Source organism: Solanum stenotomum, chromosome 2 (genome assembly GCF_019186545.1).
Source record: "Solanum stenotomum isolate F172 chromosome 2, ASM1918654v1, whole genome shotgun sequence".
Classification (NCBI taxonomy): Eukaryota; Viridiplantae; Streptophyta; class Magnoliopsida; order Solanales; family Solanaceae; genus Solanum; species Solanum stenotomum.
Genome location: NC_064283.1, coordinates 26,928,398 through 26,951,498, shown reverse-complemented (window position 1 = coordinate 26,951,498; position 23,101 = coordinate 26,928,398). Strand labels below are relative to the sequence as shown.

Genomic DNA, 23,101 nt, shown 5'->3' with positions numbered 1-23,101 from the left:
AAATAGGTTTTCTTTTAGGAAAAAGTTTAAGGATTTGACTAATCTTTTTCTTGGAGGAAAAGGTTTAGAAATCTATAAATATAAGTTTGTTCCTTGTGACTTAATCATCATTCACAATGTAGTCCTAGGGTTTGGAGAGTTTCGATTATGGGGGAGAATTTGTGAACCTCTTTGTATTCCGAGTGAATTGGTCGAGGTTATTTCTCTCTATATTTTGTACTCTCATATTTAAAATATAGTGGATTGCTCATCTCCTTTGTAGATGTTAGGTCGATTGACCGAACCACGTTAAATTTTTGTGTCTTTTAATATATTTCTCGTTTGTCTTCTTACTCATGGTCTTTCGAGATTTGCTTTGCTAGCTTCCACATTACACCTGATTATTTTTCGGTCCTAACATGTTCTTGAATTTTGGACCAAATAGAAGCGAAAATGAAATTGTTCGGGACAAGAAAATGGTGATTGAAGAAAATTTCCCAATACTTTTCATTAGTACGGGAAGAATATATATCTTTTTCCATAGCTACATTTTAACTTGTGGAATTCAAAGTCCTTCATTGATTCTCATAATACGATGACCTCAATTATTTACACTTAATGAAGATATTATTTAGATTTTACTAATTGTTTGTTTGCATTTTAGGTCTGTATTTAATGTCATAAGGAGATATTAGAACCAATGAAACTGCAAAATATTTCATTGTCAAATCATCACACAATTTTTAAAAGGTCATCCAAACGAGTATAATAGTTCATCTGAGTTAATTCAAATAGTGAATTAACTTGCATAATTTGGTTATTTTTTAAAACATGACTCTTATTCTTTGAAAAATTTTGTTTTAAACATACTTATATGAATTTAGATCTTGAATTAAATTATATATACCAAGCTTAGTAAAAATATATTAAAAGGTTATACGACATGAGGCAGGGCGATATGGGTTGAAACTATTTTAATCAACTTAATATGCAATTTTCATTCTTTCTTCTCTATTTTTCATCATTTTGCCTTTTTCTTTTCTTTTTTCTTGTAACTAATGTACATTTTTACATTTTTTTTCATGTTTCCATATGAGGTTTCAGCATATTTATCACACATTTTCTACTAATTTCTCTTTTTCTTTTTAATTAAAAATATAATTAGAAATTTGTCTGTACAAGAGGTACTAGCTTTTCGAACTATCATAATTTTAAACTCAATAATTTTTCTCAATGATAAGTCTTTCTAGTCAATCTAAAAATTATTTAAATTGTTAAAATTAGAAAAACTTAAATTCATATAAGGAGAAGTTAGCTTAAATGAATAAACAAATTAGGAACTAAACATTCATTTGGATCAAAATTAGTCATCACGCTGTAACTGAACCCGCATGGACGTATATCTTAACATGTCTCACATCGGCAAACACTAAAATCTCGTTAAATTTATATATGTAGAAACTATTAAATATTATTATTTGTAAACATATTAAAGAGTGTTTTGAAATTCAATAAAGGTCAATTTCGATTACATTAAATTCATGATATCTTACTAATTTATGTATCATATTTATTGAATTCATATAAAAAAAAAATTATTATACACAAAGTACAATGAATACATCAAAAATTGTATCTTACTAAATTATGTATCATATTTATTGAATTCACTTAAACATAATTTATAATACATAAAGTACAATATATGTGTCTGATTCATTATAATATATTCTTTAACTTGGGAACCAGTTACGTGCAAGGTGCAGTTCGAAAAGATAATATCAAAATTTTTGGATGCAATAAGAAAAACTAGAGATGGGCTTCCACTAAATTAAATTTTAACAAAAGAAAAAATCAATAGAATCATATTTTACTAAATTATCTTAGATATATTTGAAAAAATATTAATTAAATCATATATTTATAAAAGAATATCAAAATGAGTGATTTTTCATTTTAATGTTCTAAGTCATAATCAGTGAAAAATAAGATTATTAATTTACGGAGTACTAATTTAGTGAATGCTGGATGTCAAAAGTTAGTCCAAATATAAGGTGTACTGTGAAACAAAATCGAAACAAAGGCCAGAACTTTCTCAATTCCGATTCTACAGAGGTAATTCTCCTCTTCTTCTTCTTCTCTCTATATTTTCAACTCGGATTCCACATAGCTTCTCTATAGTTGTTGTAACAGTAGACATCAAAATGCGCTTATCAGCATTATCAATCTGGCAGTTCAATTTTCTGCTGATTTCGGGATTCAATGGACTAGATCTGGATACAATTGTTATTTTGACTTGTTTTGACCACTGTTCTTCTCAATTTAGTTCCGACCTTTTGTTTAAGTCAACTTGATTTTTCTTCTGATCTAACCTGTACGATTTGTTATGTAATGACGAATATACAGTTCCTGTTGAAGTGCCTTTAGGACAATAACTACAGACTATCTGTTTTCATTGTCGCTGTGATGGCGCGTGAAAGGTTGCTTCATGTTTATACGTTTCTGATCCAGATTTGAATTTTCTGTTTTTTTTATTGTGTGGTGGTGGTTTATTTTTTCATAAGCTGCTTCCAATTATGATCTGATGATGGAAGTAAATAGTATTAGAATTTTTCTTACTAATGCTTTATAATTACAATTTGGATGGCATGGATCTTGCGGTTTACTTTGGAGTTTGAAAAGATTTTTTGGTCAACCATAAAATTTTAAATATCCAGTTTTTGTTTGTTTAATTCTTAAGCAAGAGTTTAATTGAGACAAGTAAGTGCTTAGCATTATGGTTCAAGTTCTTGGAATCGTGTTATTCAAGTTCTTTAATCCAATTGCATTAAGTTAATGAACTGAATGGATCAACCAGTTGATTATTCACCCTCCATGTGTACTTGATATAAAGGTTTCGTACTCTTAAATTCAAGAGACAAGTGAGAGAGACAGCATGGTAATTTTGTCTAGGATAGAACTGAGATTCAGTTGGGAATATAGTAGAAAGTATACAAGCCTCATGTTGACATGACACAATGTGGATTTTTGAATCTGACTTACTGAGATTGGGTGGATTTGCTATGACCAAGAGCAGATGAAGAAGAGAAAGGAAGAAAACTTGGATGAATCCTCATCTAAGATTAGAAAATAGTTGCTTTAGTAGAATAGATTGTGTTCTGGGAAGAGAATGATAATAGCTTTTCCCTTCTTATATTCTATTTAGCACATAATCTCTTACCTGTTAGTTCCACATTGATTATTCTAGATTGGTTAGGTTTGGAACTAGTAAATATTGGACTGCAAACTCTTAATCATTTAAATAGGAGTGGAAAACTAGGTGATAAACTACAAGAAGTCGAGATCTGATGCCAAAACATTAATAAGTTTCTCCTGCACACATACATATAAGAAATACATGCTATTCTACTCTTGGAATCTCATAGTGCTGTAGATTAACTGCTTGTGATTTTTCTATTTTGCTCAGAGCATTATTAAACTTATTATGATTTTATTACTATCAAATTAACTGAATGGCCATCATCTAAATTTCGTCTTTACATAGTCAATCGTAATGTAACAATGAAGATTGGCTTTTCTTTCTTGCTATAGTTTAATGCATGGTAATTCATGTTATCTTCTAATAGTCAGTTATGTCTCAAATGTTATCGAGGATCTTAGAGAGATACAATTCATTTTTCATTGCAGTTGTTTCAGTTTTATAGACAAGAATGGAATCTAGCAGGGGTGGCCAGAATGGAATTCAACTCCTTTTAGCTGCTGAGCAGGAAGCCCAACGCATCGTCAATGTTGCCAGGACTGGTAATTGCTTTTACCTCCTTTGGGCATCCTGTTTTCTTACCTTTTTGACCTGGATCTTTGTCGCTTTAACTACACTATCAGTTATGTCTCTATTATGGTGCCCTTATATTTGTCCTGTCGTGGTGTGCATGCTTATTGTCTTTGGATGCTTTCATATCTTTTGAACCTAGATTAGCATATGCTAGTTGTGTTTACATCTTTGGGTAATAATTGAGTTGTAGTTGGCAAAATTGTCAACCAAAAGCTTATATTTTGGTATCTTTCTCTTTACTGATCAAACAAAAATGAAATGTCATATTTTGGTATCTTTTATTTCTTTTGTCTAACTTTTAGTATGAGTTGTGTCTCTGCTCTTCTTGACCTTATCATTTAGTGCACTGTGAATGCTTGGGATTAGGTTTATAAAAGGAGCATGTGTGCTAACATGAGTTTCATGTGCAGCTAAACAAGCTAGATTGAAGCAGGCCAAGGAGGAAGCTGAGAAGGAGATAGCTGAATTCCGTGCTTACATGGAGGCTGAATTTCAGAGAAAGCTTGAACAGGTAACTAGGACATAAATTGTTTCTAGAAGATCCTATTTGCACATGAATGGTATCAAGTTGTTTGTTCTCAGAAAATAATGACTTCTACCAGATCTTGTCCTCCTTTTAAATGCTTTACATTTTACACTTGATCATAGCCAAAAGGATAAGAAAGGTATCACAGTGTGCATTGTCAGCAAACCCCTCTATATGTTTTCTTGTCCTCTATGGGGTCGTTTGGTAGAGTGTACAAGAATAGTGCTAAATATGGTGTATTAGTAATGCTCATTAAGAATGTTGGTATTAGTTATGGTTGCATTAGTTATGCTAAGATCATTTCTTATGCAGTGTTTGGTTTGGTGAATTAAAAATAACATATATTGCATAATTTCTAAAAAACATGTTTGTTTAGAAAACACCCTCCACAAATATGGTAGAAAGGATGTGGAAAATATTTTTGAGGCACTAATTGTGTTTTTAGCCATGCTATTGTATGCATTTTAAAACTCCTTGCATTAGTAATATTATGAATTTCCATGTATTAGTTATCTTGAGATTACTTCTTTTGCAGCGTTTGGTTTGGTGTATTAAAGCTAACATGTATGATGTATTTCATAATTTCTAAAAAAGTATTTGTTTTCAAAAATACCCTCCACAAATATGGTAGAAAGGATGTGGAAAATGTTTTGAGGGGTAATTGTGTCTTTTACCATACTAATGCATGCATTAGTACCCTTTACATTACTAATACCAAATAGAGTGTATATACTTATACATAGATTGAAAAAGTGTACCAAACAAGGTACTAGTAATATACAACTAGTGCATGCATTATTTTTCTAATGCTTTCGACCAAACGGCCCCTTTAGATCCCTAAATATGGTTTTTTTTCTTGTCTAGCATGTTTCCAAGTGGTGATAACAAAAGTGAGTCCAAATTTAATCCTCAATGGCCGACACTAACAATATACTCACTCAGAACTGCATCAATTTTCCAACTTCTCTGTCCTTGTGGGGGTGTGGGAGAAAGGAGATGTTTTGGGCTGTGGGTCTGTCTTCTTTTCTCTATAATTGACTAAGCATGGTTCCTGATTTCTCTCATTTACAGACTAGTGGTGACTCAGGTGCTAATGTCAAACGTCTTGAGATTGAAACTAATGAAAAGATCGAACACCTGAAAACTGAAGCGTCAAGAGTCTCTGCTGATGTTGTCCAAATGCTTCTGAGGCACGTAACCACAGTGAAGAACTAAAATCTTCTGTGGATGTAGTGGGTCACGCTTAATGTCATTTTGCAGATTTATGCTCCCCTCATTCATGGTTCTTGTGCTTGATCAGTCCGATGGATGTTCACCATTTGTATCGTATGTTTGTTATCATTATTTATTGTCTTGCTCTGTTGAATAAAGTAACTCATTTGAGCTCCTTTCTACCTATGTTTTGTAAACGAAAGATCAGAAACCAAGGTTCAGCGTCTAGGCAGCACGTCAGTTTCTTATGTATCTAGATTCCAAGGAGTTATGTAATGAATGTCTCTGCATGTATTGTGTTATATGAAGTGATGCAGCTGTAAACAGGAGTGTGACTTTCTTTCTGTTGATAAATTTGCAGTTTCAATATGCTTTTTCTTTCCATGATCTTGAGAAGATTTTTTATTCTGTAATTACATATCTACAATGTCTAGCATCAGACTGATACACTTCAAGAATGCAACATAGAGAGGTCTTGAAGAATTTGTACTGCAACTATACCACACGCAACTAGTCCTACAGAGACAAGGGCAGGTTTTGCTATTGATATTTTCGGTTCATTGTCCTTTCCTTCTCTATTATGCATAGCCCATGCCATTGCTGGTGGTAGGATGCCATATAGCATCGTCATGCAGTAACCGCCCTGCAAACATAACATTATAATGAAGAATTGATATCGAAAGGGCATTCTAGTTTTATTGAATGAAACATGAATTTAAACTCACTGCTATATCTGTAGCAGCAGAAAATGCATCTGGAATTGCTGTCGACAAAAGTAGAGGGGGAGCAATGGCAATTGCTGTTGCTGTGAAGCCTAAATTGTTTCTTATCCACCATTTTCTTAGACGGAGCTGAGAAGTTGGTCTCTGCTAGGTTTTAAATTAAAGTAGTTAGACAAGAGACACTAAATTTACACCCAAGAAGCCAAATGTTACCTGTAAATCTAATCTTGTGGATACACGTGATTGCAGGTTAAGGTTATTGAGTTGCTCTTTGAGAAACTCAGAGAAACTTAGAAGAGTACCAATTAGAGATGTCCCCACAGCTAGAAGAGAGAATGCCTGTATCATATATGAAACTCCACTCCATTTGACCCTGATAATGTATTGTCATTCCATATACATCTTATTGGCAAGTCAAGACAGTCGTATCAAAACGTTGATCAAGAGGGAGTGTAAAATGACCTGAGGAGCAATTCAACAGGGTCAACAACTTGATCAACCTGGGATGAAAGGCCAAAGGCAATTGCATCCCAAACAAGCAACGCTAGGAGGGGAACCAGACCACCAATCAACACGGAAGCTCTTATTCGTTTCAGATCACCTTCCAGGTAAGCACACACAACTGCAACAACAATCACAAATTGGTGAGAAAGAAAAAAAAGGAGAAAACACTTGTAAAAAAATTGTTTGTGTTTGTTCACCAGGAGCTAGATCATGGTAGACTAAAGAGAATATTAATACTGGTATGGTTGATGGAACTTTTCCCCAATCACTGCTTCCTTCGTCTCCTGACCACCCTCCATATAGAATGGTTAGAACCTCAATTGCCACAAGCAGTCCTGTTTGAACTTTTATTCAGATGACCCTTTTTCCTTCATTAAACAAATTGAAACGAAAACATTCATCATAGCTACCTATCATAACAGCAGTGAGCCACTGATTGACTTGATCAGTGGTTTTTGTCCCACCTACAGATATGAGAATTGTGAAGAGGGAAGTGAAGAAAAAGCCCAAAACTGATTCCGGTAGATTAATCAAATGGCAGAGGATTTCACCAGACTTGGAAATGTAAGCGATCATTGAAGTGTATCCTAAGAAGACATAGGTTACCGTAGCCAAGGCTCCACCCCATTCTCCTAGTGTTTCTTCAGCCATTGTTCTAATCGAAATGATCTCTAGTTCACCGTCTTCAAATTTCACTTTGTTCTTTTTGAGTAACCCCACATTGATTTCAACTAGTACAAGTGCTTCAATTAGTAGAAATGCCCAACACACTGTCATAGCTATTGAACTTGGGATTATTCCCTGCAATTCACAACATAACCAATGTTGTAACATTGATCTGAAATCAACGTAATGGTTATATGTTTGTGCTTATTTCTTTTCACTACCATTCCATTTATAGAGGTTCACATTGGTCTAAGCCTTGGTGCCATATTTACTTAGTACATCTGTTTCAGTGGAAGATAACAGGTACCAATGAAAGACACAAGGTGCACGCGAACTTAAGAGAACACTTTTTAGGAGCTAAAGAAAAGAGTAGATACCACCATTGCCCGTGATTTCTAGTTTCAAAATATGCAGCAATAATATAATAGGAGTATGTTAATATGATGGCCTAATAATAAAAGAAGAAACATACGCTCTCTGTCCACTATTGACTTGACATACACACCTTAAGAAACAATAAATAATAGGATAATATTACTACATTACCCTTTGATTATATTAAATTTAATGATTTGGGAAATATATTAGATATTGAATACTAGTATTTAATAGCAACGGTAAACTAGACACAAAAGGGTATATTATCTGTTGATTTTCCAAACTAGACAAGTATTGTTGGACAACTATTTTTAGTATGATGGACAGAGGGAGTATATAGTTACCGCAGGAGAAGTTTTTTGGGGAAGAGCAAGAATCCCAGAACCAATACTTGTTCCAATGATTAGAGCAACAGCACCAGCTACTGTGCCTTTTTTCTTGTAAATTCTGAGTCACTTCAGAACAATCTTTCCCTCCTTTTATTGCTGAAATTTTCCATGAATTTGGTGCCCATTCTCGTCTACGTTGCCTTTGCTGATAATTGAAACTGTTCCGAATTTATAATTGAAAGAATTATAGTGTTAGATTATCTATGAAAACTGAAGTTGAAGTGACAATTATAGGTAAAGAGATTAGAGTGACATATACATTCTGTATTTCAAGACAATTGTCTTCTTTTCTTGATGCCATAATGATAATTTTGCCCATTGACAATGTGATCTTGATTCATAAATTCGTGTGATCTTTCCATTAGTGAAGGAAGGTGAAGAAGCTAGGGAATGAATATCCATGAGATCGATTCCCTACTATCTTGGAAGAGAAAGAATCTTTGGAACTTGGTTGAAAAAGTTTGCAATATTTAAGTCCATTCTATCACATGGGGATGCTGAGGTTCAAATTAACTTTGGGGCCACTAAAAATGTTATTGTCACAAAAGTTCCCAAATATCACTACCGAAAGATCCATTCTTCCCACAAAACAAAATATATTTACTACTCCTCTCTCCGTTTTTATTAAGTTGTCATGTATACTAAAAATAATTGTTCTCAAATACTTTCCTTGTTCACTTTTTTGAAAAATCGTCGTTTCACTTATCTTTAATCCCTTTGTTCAAATTCAACTTTTTGATGAAAGGACCACTTATCCTAAAAACACACAATTAACAACGTAAACAATAATTTTAAAAATATATACACATATACAACTTTTACTTGTCATTTTTAACATATCAAGTAAAGGCCAAAAAAAAATTCCATGTTTTTTTTTTACCTTTAGCATTATTTACTTATTCTTCAAATAAATTTTCAAGACCTAATACTAAATATTAGTTAATATGGATACAGAAAAGCGCCAAAAATGCTCATGGACTATTTGAAAAGGTTTAAAAATACCTCTCATTCACCGATTGGATTAAAAATACCCCTCAATCCACCACCTATTTTGCCTATTTCTATCCTTAAAACTAACAACCTTTTTTTAAAAAATATATTATTATTATTATTATTATTATCACTTATTACATGTCATTTTTTTTATTAGATAAATTAAATCCCCAACCCATTTAGTTTTCTCCTACCCACCCATTTAAGTGCCCATGACCCAAACTCAATTAGAAAACCCAAACCCAATATTGGAATTTAATAAGATAGGGTTCTCAAGTACCGAGACCGATTTTGTGTACGGAATGTGGAAAAGCCTTAGAAAATAAAATGACGGAAGTTTATCATTTGTGGTATTCAATTCACCCAAGAGAGATGAAAATGTATCATGACCTCAGGTCTATTGGTGGAATAAAATGGAAAAAATGTTGTGGAGATTGTGGCTTAATGTTTGAATTGCACTAGAAGCCCGGAGGACTAGCTCAGAACATATAGATTACAAAATGGAAATGAAAAGTTATTAATGTAGATTTCATCACATGTTTACCCCGCACTTACTGGGAAGCATGATTCTATATGAGTAATTATCGACATGCTTATGAAGTTAGCTCATTTTCTATCCATTAGAACCACATATTCGGCTGAAGATTAGGCCAAGTTGTAAATAAAAGAGACACTTCGACTCCATGGTGTTTTGATTTCTATTTTCTCAGATAGGGAAGCCTAGTTTATGACTAACTTTTGGAGATCCTTCCATCGAGATTTAGGTCCCAGGTGAACCTGAGTACAACATTTCACCCGCTAACAGATGGCCACAACAAGTGCATTATTTAGATGCTCAAAAACATGTTACGATTGTGTTTGCAAAATTTCTAAGGCGCTTAGGCGTTTGTGAGAAACATGCTACGAAGAAAGGCAAGTTTTGATGGGATAAGTGATCAAACGAAATGCACAATGCTTTAAAAAATATCAAACTCGATTTTTCTTGAATAAGTTTGCTATGACCAAGATTAGTTCTTTTATTTTCTATTGAATATCATTATCCTACTCGGTTGAGGTTTACACAGGGCCTGAAGTTCAAACAAAGAATTGTACGACAATTGGTAACACAATAAATTTATTTCATTAAATTTGAAATATCATGAATTAACATATTCATACATCTCACAATAACAATTTTACCTGGACTCAATAATCACAATTGTTTTTTAACTCCGAGTGAAAGACAATCAAGTGGGGAAGTACAGGTACAACATGAGGTTTTATATGGAACAAGAACCTAAGATTGCCTAGTCCATCACACAACTTATACATTGCTGTAACTCTATAAAGAGGCAAACAGGAGATATCTACCTCCTCTAAACAGTACCTCCTAAGGGTTGATAAAAAAAAACTATTCAGGAAAAAAAACTTCTTAAATTTGTAAGGAGAGGCAATTTAGCCAGAAGTTGTTTCACTGTATAAAGCTGCTCGGTTCCGTTCAGAGGGTAACCTCAGCAGATTCAGGTGTCGATGACTGCAAAGGTTCCTGTAGCTCAGGATTAATTGGGAACATCATACACTGTGAATACTGAGCCATTAACTGATCGACAAGCACCAAGGCCACCATTGCTTCAACCATTGGAACAGCTGTAGCATCACAACCATCAAACTATTGTCATTTTCAGGGGGTGGAAAGAAAAACAGAATAGAGAGAAGAGCAGGCTTGGAAGTTGAACAGGATAGCAGATGTCCTTTTTCTGGTTATGTTTATCAATAAGTTATAAAACTAACAAATTTCACTTTGTCCTAATCAAGGACAGGGATAAGTTTCACAGATTCACAGGAAAGTCGAGATGGCTTCTATGACTAGACAAGATAATAGCAGAGACTTCAAAGAACTACCAAAACGAAGAGTAACAGGCAAGTATCATTTCAGAGACAAACCTCGGGGAACCACACAAGGATCATGGCGACCCCTAGCGATGAGTTCTGTTTCGTGTTTGTCTCTCGTCACAGTTTGCTGCTTCCTCTGCATGAGAATTCAAATGAGATAATTAAACTGCTTCTTAAATATAGTCGTGAATATATATAATTGACCTAGTCAAATAAATCATATATCAGCTAATGAAATGACTAGAATTTCTGCAAGAAAATGGTAAACAAGAAGTTCAGTTTTAAAAATATATTGTAGTTTACTCCAAACAAATCACAGAGCAAAGGTGCTAGAGCAGTACAATTGTATCATCCTACACCGAGAAGGACTAATGAGAAATGAGCGGATTGAAGACAGGGAGAGAGTTCTCACAGAAATAGTTGAAGTTGGCTTGAAACCTATTCTCATATTGATAACTTCTCCATTTGATATACCGCCCTGCAAATTAGAAGTTGGACAATTAAAACTTCTGCTCCTGTCAATATATCATTAACCTAAAGAATACTGGGCAAAGTGTACCTGGATTCCACCAGATCTGTTGGTTCTTGTCCTGATTCGGCCATGCTCATCCATATAGAATTCATCATTATGCTCGCTACCGGTCATGAATGTGCCTTTATTTTCACCAGAAGCAAATATTTCCATTAGATTTCCATCAGAGAACGTAGAATTTAATGGTGTTTATAAGTTGTTGAAATAGGTCAGAAGTACTTGGGGGTCATTTGGTTGCTGGTTAGGAAGGGAGTTATTCAGGTATTAAAACTAAAATAGCTAATACCATATTGGTAGCATTTTAGTTGCTCCGTATTAAATTCAGCACACCAAGTAAGGGAGTTTGATAGGAGATAGAATAATTAATACAGGGATTAGTAATACATTGATAAAATAACTGAAATGGCAAATTTACTTAAATTTATGGCTTTGATTGCAATGCTTTCACATGCCAACTGCCTACTATATTTATCATGCATCTTAAACAAACATTTTATTTCAAAATTATATACTGTTACTAATTTCTAATACAACAAACCAAATATCCAAAGAAATAAGTCATGCATTGTAATCTCTGCATAACTATTACTTTCATTACTTGTTCCTACATAACTAAACCCTACAAAACTAATCTCTGCATAACTCTAACCAGCAACCAAACGACCCCTTAAAATCTATGATTCAGAACTGATACACCAACCACTGATGCGATCCCACCAACCCAAAAGTCAATTGGCAGTGAATAAAATATGAAATGTCGGTAATACCTTTGTCTGCCTCCCCCTATTGCCAGAGCAGCAACCAACACACTCTAGGCAGCCTAGACCTAACTTGAATACAGTATGCTTTGAGGACCCAAAACACTGTTTATAGTCACAATTACCTACTTCAAGCCTAAAAGCATTATCCTTCCTTTTCTGTTGACAATCATAAAAGCTATTTCATTATAACCTAGCCATCATTCAAAAACACAAGTCTTTAAGATGCTTGTCTGCATCTTTTGTAAAACAACATCTTAAGCTTGAGAGTACAGAAACTACTGAGTTTCTATAGGAGTCAGTGGCCCAGATCATATACTCAGAGCAGAGAACTTTCCGTGTCAAAAGTTCATAACTGGACATTTTGACAGCAACAGCTAAATGATTACTACTGTGTTACTAGTTTTATAATATAATTATTGAAGGAATTCTTGTCAGTAGAAAAAAATCACCCATTTTAAGAACATCTTGAGGAATGTTTATCTGCTTAGGACTAGCTATGCTCATGGAAAATGCATTAGAAAATACAAGCCAAGGCCTTCAGTGATAAAGTTAAGCTACATCTCCTAGAAACAGTGAAGTAAAGATGATGTACCTGCAAAGCCACTTCCAAACTCAAAACCCTTTGTCGCAGGTAATGACATGCAAGCTTTGGCTAGCTCAGCTTCAAGTTTATCGAAGACTGGTGTACCAAGACCCTAGTAAGCATTAACAAACCCAGGCACGTATTTTACAATTTGAGATGAAATTTTATGTTAGCTACCAAAGAGGTTCAGATATACATATCACACTTACAAGTTACAGAGAGAGAAATAGCTTACCCGTGGGAGATTTCTAACAATGCAAGTTACAACACCACCAACAGAATCCCCTCTCACTCGTACAGCATCAATAGCAGCAATCATCTTCTCTGCATATTCCGGATCTGGGCATCGGACAATATTGCTTTCTATCTGGTATCACAGATAATTACCAAAAACAAATACAAGTCATCAGCATGAAAAACATCAAACAATCAAGTAGATCAGACATGCTGGAGAAAAATCTCCAGTTAAATGGGAAGCTCATAACAAAACTACTTTAAATGAAATATGATAGCCACAAAATAGAAGCACAAAAGGTCTCTTCATTTTTTTGCCTACTAAGCCAGAAATATGATGCTCTTTATGTGCTAAAGGCAGTCTGTATCAGCCAAAGATGGTGTCCACCACAGGCACAAACCTATACCATTATCACATTGGCAGCTTCTACAATCTCACTCAGCTACTGACTGGATCAGAAATCATTTATATTCTTGTATGTTACTTTAATGCCTTGATCAACCAAAAAGAGGTTAGAAAACAAACTTTGACAAGTCCCAGTCTAGACAAACCATCTTGAGTCTCTACAAACTAACGAGATTAAATGAAAACTCGTCAAATTTGTCGAACCTAATGCCCTTACACTGGACAAGAAGTAGAGTTTCCTTTCTTTACCTCAAGGATTGGTTCAAACAGAGGGAAAGAAGACCGGATCCTATGAGAAGAAAATGTTCCCTCTTCCCCAAGGAAAAGCTTTGATGAAATGTAGATGGAGTTAATTTTACATTGGAGTTCGATATAGTGAGAAAACTTATGGCAAGGAGATACAAGTGTCGCACTCTAAAGAGAATGATAGATAAAACACAAAACATCATTGATCAGAGTTACCCATGGTATCTAATTGTGAATGCATCTAACTTAAATCAAGAGATCGTCCACTCAACCTTTCAGTTCAAAGTTTAATGAGTGAAATTATTTTCATGTGTCAAATAAAATGATGTCAAAAAGGCAAGTTCACCCTTCCCTCACAGCGAACACAGATGCAAGCATCTTTAGATCTTTGACCTCCAAATAAGGAAGCAAAAATGGAAAGATCTAAGGAAAACCAAAGGACATATTCATATGGATGATATTATTGAGAATAAAGGACATATTTATTTGGGATTATAATAGTTGGAAGGAGTGCCTAAATGGACTATAGCTAGAATTGTTATTTAAACTTAATGCCTTCACAATTCTCATAGTAAGACTAAGACACTTACTTCCACCTCTGTACTTAGCAGAATAGAGTAATATAGTCAGAAAATCATTGTTCGAAACACTTGGCATGTATTAAACAGTAAATTCATCTCAATGTTACTGATTAGTTTGTGTAAATGAAATATGTACCAAGGTTAAGAGACAACAAATTTCCCATCAGTTAATTGAATTCAACACTTTTTTGTTTGTTGAATTACTTTACTAACTTATTTATTGCAATCTGAAGAATGCCCAACTGTATTCTGAAGTCACTTCAAACATCTATGAGAATTTGCTACCCCTTCAAATACTACACTATAATTGAGAATCAATCTAAGAGACAACATTCTCATGTATACTACATCAACGGTGTTTAAAATGAAAAAAGATAGAGAAATCCAATATGATAATTTGAAACATACCCGTTTGGCCATGACAATTTGGAAAACACCCCAAAACCCTGTTTTCACTTGCACTTTCACTATATTTTTCTTTTTCAAATTTTACCCTAAATTTTTTATTTATATAAAAACGACCACATTTAAATTATATTTCATGTTTAAATTATATTTCATGTTTAAATCATATGTCATGTTTTTTTTAGGAAAAGTACATTCAGACAACCAAATATTATTTGCAAATATTATGACCAAACACAACTCCATCTTCAACTTCAAAAATTCCAAACAAAGTGAAAAGATAATATTTGTAATGGTATGTAGTAGCTCATATATGGGATCTAATCTATGATATTATGTGACTACCTATTTTGAGATATTACTCTTTTAAAGCATATTTGATTGTATGTATCAGTTAATTAGTAAAGTTGGGTGACTTTGCTTATCTTTAGAAATTGGGGTTATATACCATATTTACAAAAAAAAAAATATATTCAAATTCTAAATATTCTTTGCAAAAAGTATGGGCAAACACAACTCCAACTTTGAAAATTCCAAATAAAGTGAAAAATATCGGTTTTCATGGACACATACCCATCTCTTTTTTTCCTTATCCAAAAAAATGATAAAATGTAACAGTCACTAAAAAAATGGAACAGTGGACTAATAAAGATTGATAAATAATATATCGAATTTGTTTCTTCCAGAACCTAAAAAGTTTCGCAACTGAAACCAACTGTTACATGATGGTTTCGACACTATTCTACAAACTGCCACAGCATGAATAAATTCTTCATCTTTCTTATTTTCGGTAAGAATATAGAATTGAAATACATTTCTGATGTGACATATACCTGCTCTAGAGTCACATTCTGATGATCAATCAAATCCTCAGGAAGTACAACTTGGTGAACTTGAGAAACATAAGCAAGAACCTGCAGTATGGAATATAAGCGCTAAAAAGCTAAGTTCTTCCCGGTAAAGAAAGGAGATCTTGCCAAATAATTAATGGGTTATTAATCCCAAAAGTTAGCTAAAACTAAAGGTTCTGAATCTTTAGTTTTAGAAGAACAGGGATGTGGGGCAGGTTTGAATGCATTGAAATGCCTCAAATATCATCACTGTGAAGCTTTGTTATTCCCAAATGAGCACCACAGAGGGAGGTTTTACATATCACTTTGATATAATAGCAAATACAGCTAAATTTTAGCTATGGGATCCTAAACCAACAGAGTAACCATACCTCAGCTCCAGAATAGAGTTTGAGAATTTTCTTAGCAACTGCTCCAGCAGCAACTCTCCCAATGGTCTCTCTTGCAGATGATCTACCACCCCCCTACATAAAGATGCCGGTAATAAGAACTTGAGAAATAATAAGAGCTAGAACTAGAAAAAACTACACATATTAGGATATCGAAGATTTTTATAATTAGATTTATCATGAATTACCTGTACAGATCTCACTCCATACTTGAAGTCATAAGTGGCATCTGCATGAGATGGCCTGTAAGCAAGCGACATTTCACTGTAGTCCTGGTAATCCAACACAAAATAATTAATCCAATAAGTATGGGAGAAAAGAATATTCAGCATCAACTGGCAAAAGCTCAAATGCAATTAACATACAAAATATACTCAGAGCAGGCTGAAAATTTGCTTTTTCACTCAATTATTCTTGGATTTATCACGACATTGTGCGAAATTCACATACTTTAGGTTTCAACTCGAAGTAGTTATAATTTAAGCACACATAAGTCCACATAGCATTTGCAAATCCTTTAGACTCTCATGTGACAAATTCCACCACTGAATTAACACCACAGACAACTTGCCTCATCACCATGATGTCTCTCCATTGTGCCCACAAAAAAATTAATTTGACGAGTCAAGAATAGGAATGACTCATCTGTGAACATAGTCAGCTATATGAAATTGCCAAGCAAGATAAACCTAAGCTTAGCTTGGATAATTGTGTTCATCGCAATGAAGTAACGCATACCAAAGCAACAAACTGACAATGAGTTAAAAACGAGTAGTGGAATCTAAATCATTTTAAGAGCTAAACTTCCTGGTTCACTTTTCTTGTGTTATTTGACACACAGAAAGTCTCACAAAGGTAAAGACCATACTTACATTTCCTCTCTGATCAGTGTTAGGTACTTCAACCTTGATTGGAGATCCAGTAGTCAGCCCTGCAGTAAATGAACGCCCGATACTGAGTTCAAAAGAATTCTAAACGCCAATGGCCTAGTCCATGAGAGGAATCTGGTAGAAGACAAAGGCTAAAACAAACTAGATCAGAAAACTAACCATCTGCAGTGCCTGATGAAATTTTGCAAGTGTCGGTCTCTTTCCTAGGTGTGGTAATCCGGCTTTGACCTGGCCTCCTGGATGACAAAGTTTTTTAAACAATTTAAGATGAGCGAAAAATAATGAAATCTTAGTAATCCCAAAGACTACTTGTTCAATTAGCCTTTTTCTAGATAAGACTGCCAAAATGTCAAAAGTTTATCCTGGTATCTGATGTTGCTATCAATATGGTGTTGATGACATTAATTCCATAGAAAAATAGCTGGAGACAAGGAAGGAAATACCTCCTGTCAAGTTCCACCTGCATATCAGATTCAGAAAGTGGGAGACGGGGGGGACATCCATCAATAATACAACCAACTCCACCACCATGAGATTCTCCAAAAGTTGTTACGCGGAAGTAATTTCCAAATGTACTACCAGCAGCCTGTATCTCTGCAGGTACACAAGCAGAGAGAATTAAGTTTCTAACCAACTTTAACTCTATTTAGCAGCAAGCAAGTCAAGGATGCAAAGGATATTTAAGTTTGTCTTTCCACGTGGCGAAGGACAACAATTACCAAAGAATGTTGGTATTATCTGTGTTTCCAGACGCACCTTATCAACTTCATTTAACAAGAATAATATTCTCAAGAGAACATGAATAATATTCCAAGTGCACCAAATAGTGCTTAAATAAGATAATAGGCATATTTATAGGCCTCTATAAACTCATTCAAGAGCAAGACTTTAACAAGAAAGCACATGATTTCCAATTCATTATTTCCCAGAACTAGAAAAAATCAGCTGAAAAGCAATATAGACAGAGAGAAATTTTTTCCTGAACCCGATCATTTTTCACTTTACCTTCTCTTTTTGTTTCTTGTTTCTGGCACGACTAAACTCAATAAAAATGAATACGAGAAAATCTGGTGTAAAATAAGGCAGAGCATAACTATTGGTCGGATCAGGACCATAATAGTTCTTTCAACAAGATGGTTAGAGTAGAAGTGCCCATACAATTATAAGTGAAATACTCTATTTCCTGAGATCATAAACCCAAAGCTTGCATCCTAACCTTACCACTTCACATAGTCCATAGGAAAATAAAGGCTAGATATGTGTGAGTATTAAATGGGTACTTGACACTAGCTTGACTCAGGAATTACTTCAGTTCAAACGACTGAGAAATAGGGTCTACCATATCTAAGAAGAGACAGTTACTAGAATCAAAATCCATTTCCTAGAGTTTTATTTTGTGTATGCATTTGAGGTAAGAAAAATAAATAGATTTACATGTAAACAAGTTTCTGCTATTCATGGAACTATGATTATTTTTCTCATTTACTCGATCAACACGAACGACGAGATTAATCAAGTTAACATTTTCAGCCTCATAACTAAGAATATAAAAGTCAATGTAAATCATAAAATCATTTTCAACGCCATCTTCTAAACAAGGAAAACGATTCTTAGCTCCAGTTATGGTCTTAAATACAGAAACCCAGGCAGAAATACAATTATAACAAAACCGAAGCAGAACTACAACATAGCTAATCTTGTACATGTAAAATCAAGCTTACTGCTCTGGATGAAAAATAGCAAAGAAATAGATAAATCAATCAAATTAAACAAATATCTAAGCACAATAAATAATACAAATAAATCCACTTCAACTTATGAAGATCAGCAACTGAAACAATTACGGTAAACACCTTAACTTGATTCTTAAATTTTCAAATTGAATTGGAAATTTCAGTACCTAGGCGTTTGGGGTGTGATGGACGAGATGGGACATGAAAGTTGGAAGATGAGAGCTTAGAAGGTAGCTGAAGAGATCCAAGACGAGAGGATCCGATATCGGAGGACGACGGAGCTCCGAGAAATTGTTTGGTAGGTACAAAAGACGCCATTTTTCGTCGCCGTTTTGACCTTCCTGCTTATTACAACAAACAAAATTGGTGGGCTATGTGTATGTGTATATGTTGAAAATTGTAGGTGTATATATTGTATGGTAAGCAATGGCTGCTAAGCGATTTTGGGTAGGTGAGATAGCAATGGTGGTGTTGGGTGAAGATGGGGTCCTCCTACTCTTTGCTACCTACTCATTTAACGTCACCTATGTCAATTGTGGTGCTACTAGTACTACCAAGTACAAACTAATCTATTAATTGTGGCTAGGTGGTAAGTATTTATTTTGCTTTAATTAAGAAGTCTCGAATTTAAATTTCTTTAGATACGGACTCGGTTTTGTTAGAAAGTGTTTTATCCTCAGTGTGGTTTTTTTTGTGCGAATTTGAATTTAATTGTACTCCAATATTGATAGCGAACACCGAGGAAAAAACCAAAAAAAGTACAAACTAGTCTTCTTCTTCTTTTTTATGCTAGTACACAAGAAAAAAATTAAAGTTCTGCTATGAAACAAGGATAGAGGAGTCGCTTGACCCACCAAAATGGCTATGTACCAATGATCTAGGACTAGAATATTTCAAGAGGGACATATTTCTACACTATTGAAATAGTAAATGCTACCCATGAAGACTTGGCCCTGCAAATGTCGACGCCACATGTATACAAATTTTTGGCTATGAGTATGTTGAGGAATGGTTTCAAATCTGGCTTCAGATTGGGTAAGAACCTCGATAGTATTGTCGAGCCGATTCAAATTCCAAAGAAACATCGCAAGTATGGTCTAAGTTATGACCCTATCAAGGAGGATGAATCTAAGAAAGGAACCAAGAAGAAGAGAGGACAAGTTTTTCCTAAGCCATTACCTGGCTTGTACAAGTCCTTCCAGGTGTGACTTGTTGCGTCCAAAAGCACACACAAGTGTATGTGGTCATGCAAGTAATAAAGTAGCCCTTTTTAAGAGTCATATCATACCCCCAGAGACTCAAGATTAGATGATATTTGATTTTTCCAGTAGCTGTAATTCAAAGCAAGTGTTCCCGAAAAGGTTGATGAATGATTCTAATTAAAGTATCGATTATTCAAAGTAAACTAAACTAACTAATATGATTCAATTTCAAGTTGGAGTTAAAACAATGACTTGAAAAATTTCAGGGGTGCATCCTTCTTTGAATTCATGAATACTATTTCCTTTAATGGACTTCAATTGATTATCAAATCACTGATTTACAAGGTTAAATGTATGATCATGGTCTCTCAACCTCTAATCACCTATCGCAATTGGCAGTGTAACTATATCGTGGAGCGAGGATAGACTGAACCAATTACCGAGCATTACGTTTTCATTTTGTTTATCAACTCATCCTGTTTATCAACCAAACAAGGTCTCTAGGTATATCCCTATCCTAGATACAAATCAACTAATTCTAGAGAAATTCATGTTCCTTTTGTCCCACGTTCTATCCTCCTATTCCTCTCCCGAATTCAATTAAGAGAATTCATTTATTTAAATTGTGGTTAGTCACGAAATACTAAATCAAGAATAAAAGAGTAATTTATGTGATAACCAATTTCAATCCATCAAATTCAATAATATACAATCATCATTTAGCCACAGCCCTAGAACAAGGAAATTTAACTACTCCTAATGTGATTCTCAATCTTCAAGAATTTAATATTTATACGAGAAATCGATTAAAGTAAAGAGTAGGAGTGAACCCTGAAAATGAAGAAAAACGTTCTCTAAGTCGTCGTTATCCAAAATCCAGAAAATAGTAATTAAAATAATAAAATCCAAGTCTATTTCTAGTTTGGGAAAAGTCGGTAGAAAATTAGGCCCTAGGTTCGCGACGCACAAGTGCTTGTGAATTCAGATTTTCTTGAACTCTTCATCTCCACGATGCGGAGAGGATACATTGTCCTCTGTCTTAGCATCATCAATGTGGGAATAAATAGTTCCCGCGGAGAGGGCACGAGGCTAGGATCTTCTCATTTTGAACTTTCTTTTGATCTTTTGCTACTTTATCTTTCGTGCTTTTGTGCTCGGGCCCAACTTCACTTCATGTACAACAACTTTTGTGCCTATTTCTCTTGTTTCCCAACCTGCAGTCGCTAATAATATCGAGTTAATCAAAATGAAATCACATGACTCAAACACTATAATAAGATGGGAATTGGTCCTCAAACTTGGCTAAAGTATGGGTGTTATTTGGCTCTTAGGCACATAAATATGCCCAAGATCATAAGCATTGAATAGAAACGATGGTCTAAAGAAAGGGATTAGGAATCTATTTCAGGAATGTGATGTATTTCTAGAAGATTTTGTCGAGGCGTCAAACATCCAAAAGGCCGAGCCAGGAGAATAATTGAACAACAAGACTTCCACACCATTCCTAATTCCTCTCTTGTGTCAACGGAAAAGACAAAATTTTAGTTTTAAAAAAAGTGATGGTCTTGATGAGTCCCGAGACCCATGTGAAACTCGTTATACTATATTGGAGAAAATTAGTTATGTTTTGACTTGAATTACTTAGAAGGCAAGGCATTACTTGTCATCGTATACTATATATCTCATTTCAAAGATGAATCATTTGAAATACAACTCCCTCAAAGTCATATCCATAGGGAAATTGGCAAAGTGACAAATATTTCTAAGTGAGTTAAACATTGTGTACGTAACTCAAAAAACAGTCAAGGGGAAAGCCTTAGTCGATCATCTTGCATAAAATTTGGTAGATGAAAAGTATGAACCTCTCAAAACTTACTTTCCATAGGAAGAAGTATTGTTCATATGAGAAGATATTTCCCAAGCGTATTCTCGTTGGAGGGTATTCTTCAACGGAGAAGTCAATTTTAAAGGTTTAGGAAATGGAGTAGTATTGATATCAGAGTCTATACAATATTATCTAGTGACAACCAAACTTCATTTTCCATAAAAAATAATATGATCGAGTACGAAACTTGAATCCTCAGTACCAGACTAGTTACTAATGTGAATGTGCTAGAATTGCTAGTGATTGACAATTCTGATATGCTTATCCATCAAGTCCAAGGAGAATGGTATTAAAGACTGATTCAATGTATGACCTGGTCAATTAAGTTTGTTAGTAGTGTCCTATATTCATGGGCTAGTTGTTAGCAAATCCGTTAATCATGGTGCAATACTTTCTAGTTTTTTGGTTTGTAATTAGTTATTGTTTAGTTAATGGAAGTAGTGGTCATCTAGTGACTTAGTAGTTTGTTATTTTCAAGTCTATAAAAAGTTGTACTTTCCTGTGATTTTATATACATAAAAAGCTAAGACTTCAGCATACAATTCTCTTAACCTTGAGCCTATGTTTCTTCTTAAAGTTTTCCTGTCTATTTTCTCCAACATCATTGGTATCAGATCCATGAAAAGTAATGGCAATGCATTGAGTGTGGCACAACCACTCAGTCCCGTCTTCAAGGGAGAAAGCTACGAAAACTGGAGTATTCGTATGAAAACAATACTCAAATCTCAAAATCTTTGGGACTTGGTAGAACGAGAATTTGCAGATCCTGACGAAGAAAATACACAAAAAATGGCATTCAATGTCATCATTGTCAGCGTTACTGGCATATAAAGGCTAATTGCTAGTATAAAGACCAGAAAATAAACTTTGTAGCAGCAGAAAATGAGGAAGAGAATTATATCGTTGTGACTTGTATTGATACAAATCACAAGCCAAGTAATTTATAGTTTGTAGATGGTGCTTGTTCAAATCATATTACAGGTGTCAAATCCGTGTTCCGGGAGCTTGATGAGAAACAAAAGAAAATGGTGCAGCTTGGCAACACAAAAAAGATACAGGTTGAAGGAAAGGGCACAGTGGGTGTCGACACTACCCATGACAAAGTTAAAATGTTGGATAACGTTCAATTTGTACATGATTTATGATCAATTTGTTGAGTGTTGGCCAACTAATGACTGATGGACATTCTCTTTGGTTTGATGACGATGCTTGTGTCATTATAAACAAGAAGTCAGGCAAAAAGGTCTGCATCACCATGACGCCAAACAAGATGTTTCCGCTGGATGCTTCTAACTTAGAAATTTTTTCTCTTGCTGCAAGTGCCAAAGGA

The 23,101-nt window shown here is 34.5% G+C and overlaps 2 protein-coding genes and 1 pseudogene across 3 annotated transcripts; 1 reads left to right on the top strand and 2 right to left on the bottom strand.

Annotated features, from left to right (window-relative positions):
* The first annotated feature begins 1,959 nt into the window (after positions 1 to 1,959).
* On the top strand, positions 1,960 to 5,936 carry LOC125854566 (V-type proton ATPase subunit G 1). Its single transcript, XM_049534147.1, has 4 exons — positions 1,960 to 2,094; positions 3,667 to 3,780; positions 4,222 to 4,322; positions 5,409 to 5,936. The coding sequence occupies exons 2-4, from the start codon at positions 3,690 to 3,692 to the stop codon at positions 5,550 to 5,552; spliced, it is 336 nt and encodes a 111-aa protein (XP_049390104.1). The 5' UTR covers positions 1,960 to 2,094; positions 3,667 to 3,689; the 3' UTR covers positions 5,553 to 5,936.
* LOC125854564 (uncharacterized) lies at positions 5,904 to 8,680 on the bottom strand (annotated as a pseudogene). The gene is made up of 8 exons (XR_007445416.1): positions 8,468 to 8,680; positions 8,164 to 8,366; positions 7,186 to 7,576; positions 6,973 to 7,110; positions 6,734 to 6,893; positions 6,485 to 6,644; positions 6,275 to 6,415; positions 5,904 to 6,192 (listed from the first exon to the last, which is right to left on the bottom strand). The product of XR_007445416.1 is annotated as an uncharacterized LOC125854564 (transcript).
* Positions 8,681 to 10,302: 1,622 nt separating this feature from the next.
* On the bottom strand, positions 10,303 to 19,253 carry LOC125854871 (chorismate synthase 1, chloroplastic). The gene is made up of 13 exons (XM_049534458.1): positions 18,852 to 19,253; positions 17,395 to 17,545; positions 17,111 to 17,187; positions 16,934 to 16,992; positions 16,250 to 16,333; positions 16,044 to 16,136; positions 15,655 to 15,735; positions 13,185 to 13,316; positions 12,959 to 13,061; positions 11,633 to 11,727; positions 11,486 to 11,551; positions 11,125 to 11,209; positions 10,303 to 10,827 (listed from the first exon to the last, which is right to left on the bottom strand). The coding sequence occupies exons 1-13, from the start codon at positions 19,000 to 19,002 to the stop codon at positions 10,679 to 10,681; spliced, it is 1,326 nt and encodes a 441-aa protein (XP_049390415.1). The 5' UTR covers positions 19,003 to 19,253; the 3' UTR covers positions 10,303 to 10,678.
* Between the last annotated feature and the right edge of the window lie 3,848 nt (positions 19,254 to 23,101).